Genomic DNA, 8,676 nt, shown 5'->3' with positions numbered 1-8,676 from the left:
CTACTTTAGTGTCCAAGGGACTTTTTTTATTACTGTATATTATTTTTGTACTTATGTTTTGTTAATACATATTTATTCACACTTTACTGTTAAAATACCCTCTTCCTTGTTACATTGAGGAAAACTTGTTTAATCTAGTCATTTTTTCTTTAATTGCATAACAATTGCTCCAGTAAAGTGGTAAATCATTATTATACAAAACCGAGGCCCCGTTTCACAGACAAGGCATTTGTTAAATTAGGATTTTAAAATCGCTTTTATGTAATGCAACTTAGAATAAAACATTACTGGTGTGCATCTTGAGACATTATAGCCACTGATGTATATTAAGATTATGTTAGGGAAAATTGTGTTCAGTTAAAATGTGTTCATTTGACTTATACATTGTCTGTGAAAGGAGGCTAAATGATGTTTTTTTTGAAAATGTAAATATTTCAATAATGGTTAGGTTCATGGTTGGGAATATACAGTTTGTAAAAGTCACTTTCCATAGTGTACTTGACCAAAGAAAGTAGTTTTGATTTCGGATTCTGACTTACTCCGATACAGCAGGTGGCAATGATGAGTATCCAAATGTGAATTATTCAACCAAAAGCCGGTGCAAAAATAGCATTGGGAGGCAAAGCTAATAGATGTTAATCTGAATATTTAACTCTGTATTCCAGCAGGGGGCGCATGAAGGCCACAGAATACACATTTCACAAACACACACGTTCAAAATATGAACTAATCGAAATAATCTACAGATGTTTATACACTAATATACCTGAATAATTAGGTTAATTCCAAGAATTTATGTATGTCATATACGACATAAGCAAAATTTAATCTAAATAATGTACTATTTAAAAAAAGAGTCTTAGTAACCACAAACAGCAGTGAGTGGTCCATCCCGATGAGCGCTGAGAAAAGTAACACGGGTCACAAGTCAAACGTGTACTGCTTCAGTAGCTTTCTGTATGCTCGTTTTAGTTTACAATTGAATGTATACAGGAAATATTACAATCTATACAAAATAAATCGTTAACACGCCGCGAAGTGTTAAAATAAAAAATATATAAAATCGTCTCATCGCATCTGACCAATAAGAGATAACATCCGGACCACAAGGTTCCGCCCATGTTCATTCCATTTTAAGCCAACTGACATTCTTCCAGTTTATTTTTTAATAGAGAAAAAGACTCACTATGAGGTAAACAGATGTTCTCAGTGTCTAGATAACGTTCAACATCTTTCACATCCAATATCCATCTAAATTATAAGTGCGAACATAAGTTGAGAATTACACCTAAGTTCACATAGCAAGCGCACCTTATCACGCGCGCATAGAAGCGTCCTCGCGCACACTGGGCGTGTTTACATTATTTTGCGCGATATTTTACGCGACCTGTCATTTGGCGAATTGACTGCAGTTGTGTCGATGTGGAGGCGTTTGAGATGAACCCTTTCTTCACTACAGTACATACGTAAGGCCTACAGCTTAACAGGTCTGTGTTGACTCATTTTTACTATATATAAAATTGTCGTTTAATGTTCAAAGATTTCTATTCATTCGTTTAGTAAAAGTATGGGTGTGAATCTGTGGTGGGTTGCCAGTGAATCGTTTCGATTCACGATTCATTGGCTTTCAAAGTCCAATCGAAAACAAGCAGTCATTTCACAGCGAATCGGTTCAGTATCTTTTATTCATACGATTCTTCCAAAATAAATACTTAACCAAAAAAAAAAATAAAATAAAATAAAGACTTGACAAACTGCCCCAAATTGTGTATTGCACCATTTATGCTACTTGTAATAAAACCATGCTGGAAAAACATTAGGAAGGAAATAAATTGTCATTTATTTCATCATCATCATTTTTTATTTCAGACCCACTGGTCCATATAAAAAAAGAGAAATTATTTAATTTATTGGTTAAAAATAGTAATTGTTTTGGTGGAAACTATGATGATTTGGTTGGGCCTATGTTGGTAATTTCTTGGGTCCTATTGGTGGATGTTATCTGGTGGATGGGAACCAATAAAACAGCATTAAATCCTACTGGAATTTGGAACATTCCATAAATGATTATTGTATGGTTTTAATGGTAATCTGCTAATTTGTCTTTCAACTTCTTTTCACAGTCCTGCACCCAATGGGTTGCTTGTTTAGGAGGCTCATACAAGGAGGACATCATGAATCTGAATGAGAAGAAGCCCAACAAGTGGTGGACTGAACCTGACACGTTCACCATGTTGGCACTCATAGAGCGGATGGGTCTGGTCCACGAGCTGGATAAGAAGCGCCAGCGCAACGAGTCCCTCTTCCGTCGTCTCCGGCTGAGCCTCGCAAAACGCGGCATCCACTTCACCGTCACCCAGATCCGAAACCGCTGGAAAAGCCTTAAACACAAATACAGAAAGATCAAACTGGCGAGCTACCGAAGTCCCACGGCCCGCCTGTCTGCCATTGAGTCTTTCCGATATTTCCACATGCTGGATCACATGTTGGTGCGCAGACCCAATGCCGAAAACGAGGATGAGCTCGCAGACGATCACGTTGGACGATCGCTCGCTGACTTGGATCACCACACAGATAGTATTGTTACCTTTTCTTTATTGTCGATGACTCTTTGCATTAATTAATGGCACTTTTACTTTCTGTTGTTTCCAACCTGTATGACTTTTTTTCATCCGTGAAACACAAAATCAAGTGCTGTTCTTTTTCAGAAAGGGTAGAGACTCCCTTGCAGTTTAAAAATAACCACAGAAATCGCCTAAGTAGTTCTTACACAATATTAATTTAATATATATTTTCTTTATACGTTGCACTATATTCCATGCAAAAATTAAGTCACTGAATTCAGTCTTGTTACCGATTGCAAAGCCTTCAGAGAATAAAGACTTCTGAACATTTTGGGGTGGTATCCCGGACAGGTATTATCTTAAAACAGGACTAGGCTTAGACTTAGTTTAATTAGGAAATATAACTCGTTTTAACAAACATGTCTTACTAAATACACTACTTGTGTGCATTTTGAGGCAAAACAAAAGGCACTGATGTATTTTAAGATATGTCCGTGCCAGTTGTTTTCAGTTTGGACAGCTCTTACGTTTATTTTAGTCTATTCCTGTCCGAGAAACCACCCCTTAAAATGTAATGCAAATGGTATAGACAAGGTCTGGCGATATTAAAATCTCTATATATTGGGCCAGTGACGGTGTACAATAAATATATTGGTATTTCCTGCGAAGTGGAATAAATGTTTACATGCAAGTCAAAGCCTCGTGTGAGATGTCATAATCACGTTTATTAAAGTAGGACATGATGAGAATAATATTTAAAGACAGGGTGTTCCTTCCTGCTTAAAAATATACAGCTGCTTGATGTGCGTGATTGTGTAAACAATATATGCATGGTCATGGTGAACTACTTTGTTAGCTTGTTTTTCAGCATGTTAACAAGACTTCCATTGAGTCCTACTTGTATGTCATCACAATCTCTAGAGCTGCACCTAATACACCTACACCAAGTCTGCATGCCTGAATGATTTGTAAAGATTTTGCAATCACTTTGCTCTGTTTCATGCTTTTTCAGATTCATGGCTTGAAAGCGTCATCCCTAAATCTGATCATGAGAACATGGCGTCTAATTTGGAAACCGATGTGGAGGAGAGTGGGAATCCAGAAGATTTGGCTAACTCTGAACCTCCGAGCTGGGCCGTGGGACCAGATGAAGTTATGACTCTTGGCTTGTCAGGAGAATATCTCTATGCAGTGAAGAATTTACCACCATCTCTATGCAATCCCAACAGTACAGAAAGTACAGTAGAGCCCGCTGACTGCAGCCAGGATGATTATCCAGGTAATACACTGGTTAAGTTCTGTCTTGTAAACAAAATGGATGTACCTCATGTAATTTAGCAGAACTGATTTTGTAGGGATGTGCAAAAAAATCGCCTACGATTCTCAGACGTGTTTCATCAGTAAAGCCAGTTCCTTGATTAGTAGTGAATCGCAGTAACCTGCTTTCAGATGGAGCAGCATTTACTCAGGGCCGGCGCTACGTATAGGCAGAGTAGGCAAATGCCTAGGGCCTCAAGCTTGGAGGAGGGCCTCCATAACTGCTCCACGCAAATCCATGTTCGTGGGGAGCTGACTATCAAAATAGTCAAGTTAAAAAAGTTTGTATTTAAAGTCAAACAGCAAACAAAACTGTAGTTACTTAAAGTAAACTGTCTGTATATCTTGTAAGTCTTCTTAAATTTTAATTTAGATTTTAAATCGTGAAAACATGATGCATATTTATTGATAAAAAAAAACTATTTAATTATTCTGCTTAGTAGTTTGTCTATTAAACTTTCAGTGGCAGCTGATTTGTATGGATATTTAAGGTATAAAAAGGTATTAAAATACATATGAATATATCCATAGTCTAATAGATAACTTTATATTGGTTTAGTACAGTGTTTCTCAAACTTTTTCAGCCCAAGGACCACTTTATCTTACTTTTTTTTTCAGAGGACCACCTAACATCTCACTCTAACACGCCCCCACAAAACAACATATAGGAAGGATAAGCTAAATTTAAGTTTAATATGCAACTGTTTTAACTAATTTTTTAAACACACATGCAATGTCATTTTCAGAAATTATTATATGAATTTTATTTCGTTTGAAAAAGTAAATGTGACATGAGTTGCAGCTTAATATGAACAACAAACTGCACATGGGAAAAAACCTGCAATTAAACATACTGTAAGGTAGCCTAATGTCATTCCAAAGAGCCCTTAGTTTAAAACTGAGGTGGTGGGTATATGAAGTCTATGGTTGTAACTATGGTAACAATAAAATGCTGAAAAAAATGTTTCCCCTTAATGTCCAAAATCACAGAAATTACAGGAATTTCACATGAAACAAAAACGAGTACATTACAAAACTAATAGATCTGTGGATTTTAGCTGCTTTCAGTTGACGCTTGATCTTTTCTTTTGACTCCCCTTTGGTTTAGCCACCGAACCAGTGTTTTGTTAAAACAGAATGGCAAGAACTGATATCACAGTTTCACAAGTGCATTAAAATCTACTTAAATAAGTGACGATTGAATAAACACTTGCCTAGTTTAGGTCATCTTTTGGCGGACCGCAGACCACACTTTGAGAATAACTGGTTTAGTAAGAGGGGAGTTCCTCTTCATACCCAGCTTATATAAAAAAAGTTTTCTAGGAGGTGTTCATCAGTAATTTTTTACAGTTAGGGTTTCTTTTTAATTTTACTCTTTGGAGAAAGCAAAACTTTTATTCTGTGTTATCCCAAAAAGGTGGTGTTTTAAATAAATTACTGCATCCACAAAAACAACAAATTTGACCTGCCTTAAATGTTTAAGACATGTATTTTTGCGTAATTTCTAAATACATTTTTACATAAATTTAATCAATTTGTTAACTTGAAAAAAAAAACAGAAAAGTAATGGGTGAAAACATGTTTTATCACTGTAGTGCTTAAATGATTTCTTACAAAGTAGAAAAAACACTTTCTCACATTATTCTGAAAATGATGGGGTGTGAGGGGCCTCCAACATAAATTTGACATGTAAGGGTCTTCTCACTCTACGCTAGCACCAGAGTCAATCGGAGTCAAAGGAGAGCGAACAACTATGCCCGTATTTTGTGCAGCCTACAGTCACAAGTAAGATTGAACAATAATTTAGGTTATTTTACCATTTATAATATTATGTCATCGTAACTAATGTTTCTTATGTGTAACAAAATCCGGGGAGTTATGATTAAAACTTATATATTATAGTTGGGGATACACCTTCCTCAGTAGAAATAAATGCGGGGAGGGGCTCATTGGGGACTCGTCCAAGATGGCGGCCGCACTGATACATCATTGAAAATGCTATCGGATCGTTACATGGGTTCAAGTACATGTTGATACCAATGTCAACGGCGTAGGTCCTATGCAGAACTATAATGAGCGCTTTAGTTTGTTTGTTAGTACTGTTGGGGGATGTATGTAGTCTCCCCTTAAAATTGAGTTTCAGAAAAAGCCATTGACTATAATAATAACCCTACAAAGATTATTAGGAAAGAAAACTTTACAGTCTGAGCCATAATTGAAGACTATTGTAACCAAGCTCTACTTTACATTTCTCAGCAGGAACTTCGCAGGACACTAGCAGCCTCATTCTACAGCAGCTCACCGTCTTAAACCACCAGCTTGGAGAACAGTTGGCAGAACAAAAAGCCTTCCATTGCACCATGCTGGGAATGATGGATCGCCAGATACAGGTCCTGGAGCAGCTCTCCAACTTCACCAGAAACCACCAACCTAAACCCGAATCCACTGCGACGGACTCCTCCATCAGTCAGAAAGTACATGAAGCCCTGCTGCGCATCCTGGGGCAAATGGAGCAGACTCAAACACAAACACTTCAGCCATGTTCGGCCCTTTCCCCCATGCCAAAGACAGAACCTTCACCTTCCTCCTGGAAGGTCTCTGTTTTGGAAGTTCACAAGAGGTCACCCTCGGTTGAGGTGGAGTTAGGCAATGAGACGCCGCAAACTACAGAGGAGGGCAAACACAGCCCCTCTAGTCCACCTTCTTTAGAGCTTTCATCTTTAACCAAGAACAATGTTTTGCAGAATGGATTGTGTAATCACAATTGAATGCTGCTTGTTTGGGACTCTTTATGCTTTTATCAATAGGAACAGGTAACAGATGTTTTAATAGTTCATGTCTAAAGATCTTTGCACACTGAGTCTGAAATTTAGGTTAAAATATAAATACGACTTCATGTTGTGTCAATCATGTTTGCAAACTGCCTCCAAACTTTTGTCCGTTATGAAAAATCGGATCAGGCGTTAAATTTTCTCTATTTTTCGCATTCGTAGCAAGCATTTTGAGAGGTGTTTGTACAATTCAAAGCCACAGTACAAGCAAACACCAAAATCCAGAATACCATCTGACAAGCTGATCCAGACAAACAAAGTTCAGAATACAAAGAGACAGAATATCAAGACAGATTGAAAAGTAAAAGTGACATGATTGTCAAGTACGGTAGCTCATACTCAAAATGTGACCTTTGCATTTAACTTATCCCAGTAAGTAGGGAACACATGCACTGCAACATCAAAATGGCATTGGCAAGGGTGACCATACGTGCCATTTACCCTAGACACGTCCTGGCCATGTTTTTTAGGTGCACCCTAGCTCTGAAGGTCGCATTTGTCGACTGCATACGTCATTGAGGTACTTACATTTCAAAATTAAGATTTATTTCTCTTAAGACATACAATCATTGTAGTTTTATTCTTACCTTGAAATGTAACGGTTGCTTTTCTGAAATTGAATATAAAATTTTAAACCTCGATGAAGTATGCGGCAGACCGATGCAACCTCCAGAGGACGCACCCGTGTTACTCTAGAATTGGCAATAAGGTGCTTTTCTCAGGGGCTCAGATTCGAACCGGTGACTTTCGGGTACCAAAGATGATACAGTTTTGTGCTCAAGTTAAATAAACAGTAATTTTTGCTAATGTCAGTCATCTTTTCATAGTGAATATTGCTAGCGTTATGAAGAATCCATTTTCAGGGTTCCCACGGGTCCTTGAAATCCTTGAAAGTTTGTGAATCTGGGAGAAAAAAATTCAAGGCCCTGGGAAGTTTTTGAAAAATACATGCATAGATTCAGATCATTGAAAGTGCTTGAATCTGTTTTATGCAAGAAGTTTTCTGGGAAAAATCCATATTCCCTGTGTGGTGTAGGATAATATTATAAAAATTCTAGCCTTTTAAGCACACGTGCTAAACTGTTCCCATTAAATACTTATATTTTCTGTATGCAAATGTTGATTCATACCAAAATGCTTTTTTGCATAGTTGTGTTTGACACATGAAAATGTCTCGGGTTACGTAGTAACTGTTGTTCTCTGAGAAGGGAACGAGGCGCTGCGTCTCCCTTGCCATACTTCCTGCGAACGCCGTCTTTAGCAATATTTCAGATAGCGTTATACTTACTGGCTCCCGCGTCACCCTGTCTTTGTCGATAAGCTTCACCATTGGTTGAATTTGATATACACATTCAGACGCACTTACCCTTGGAGGCGTCCCCAAAGTGTCACCGCAGTGACGCAGCGTGAGTTCCCTCGAAAGGGAACTATAGCAATGTATCTTAAAAGGTAACACAATGCTTGCTCTCACTTGAGTTATTTTTCTGCAATGGATTAATTAATACGCATCAGAGTCAGTGTGCAAGGTTTCTGTGTGTGACGAATTTGTAGGACTTTTTGGACTTCAGTGTGCAAAGATCTTAAAGATGCAACATCTGAAACATCAGAATCTATTGTTGATTTTTGTCAAACTGTTGACATCTACATTTAGCATTTTTTCAGTTTTCGTAGGAAAGTATTCAACGTTCTGATGTTTTAATCAGTGATACTTTTGGGAAATATAACAGTAGACTTATTTATTGTTTTGTTTGCTAAGTAACAGTTGATCTGAATCTTAGATGACAAGTAACTTTGATGTTTAGGAATTGCAGTTCAGACAAAGAAAGCTGTTTGTCTGTAATCTGGAGAAAAAAATATAGCGATCATTGTTAAGATTGAAGTCGCAAAGCTGTGTAAAAGTTGAAATTCTTCCGATTAGGTTTGGGATTGTTTTTCTCCAGAGACACACTAATGTACAAGTTTAT

General features: G+C 37.5%; 1 protein-coding gene across 2 annotated transcripts; it reads left to right on the top strand.

The window, feature by feature from the left end:
- Nucleotides 1-1,155: 1,155 nt before the first annotated feature.
- On the top strand, nt 1,156-6,775 carry LOC129437742 (uncharacterized). 2 transcript variants are annotated; one of them, XM_055196036.2, is made up of 4 exons: nt 1,156-1,487; nt 2,124-2,577; nt 3,577-3,843; nt 6,141-6,775. In XM_055196036.2, the coding sequence occupies exons 2-4, from the start codon at nt 2,175-2,177 to the stop codon at nt 6,647-6,649; spliced, it is 1,179 nt and encodes a 392-aa protein (XP_055052011.2). In that variant the 5' UTR covers nt 1,156-1,487; nt 2,124-2,174; the 3' UTR covers nt 6,650-6,775. The 2 variants fall into 2 exon arrangements, with proteins under 2 accessions (XP_055052011.2, XP_055052010.2); XM_055196035.2 differs by having other exon boundaries at nt 1,159-1,487; nt 6,138-6,775.
- Nucleotides 6,776-8,676: the final 1,901 nt, after the last annotated feature.

This window comes from Misgurnus anguillicaudatus, chromosome 24, assembly GCF_027580225.2.
Source record: "Misgurnus anguillicaudatus chromosome 24, ASM2758022v2, whole genome shotgun sequence".
In the NCBI taxonomy this organism is placed as follows: Eukaryota; Metazoa; Chordata; class Actinopteri; order Cypriniformes; family Cobitidae; genus Misgurnus; species Misgurnus anguillicaudatus.
The sequence above is the reverse complement of the archived record's forward strand: the minus strand, read 5'-3'. Positions and strand labels throughout refer to the sequence as shown.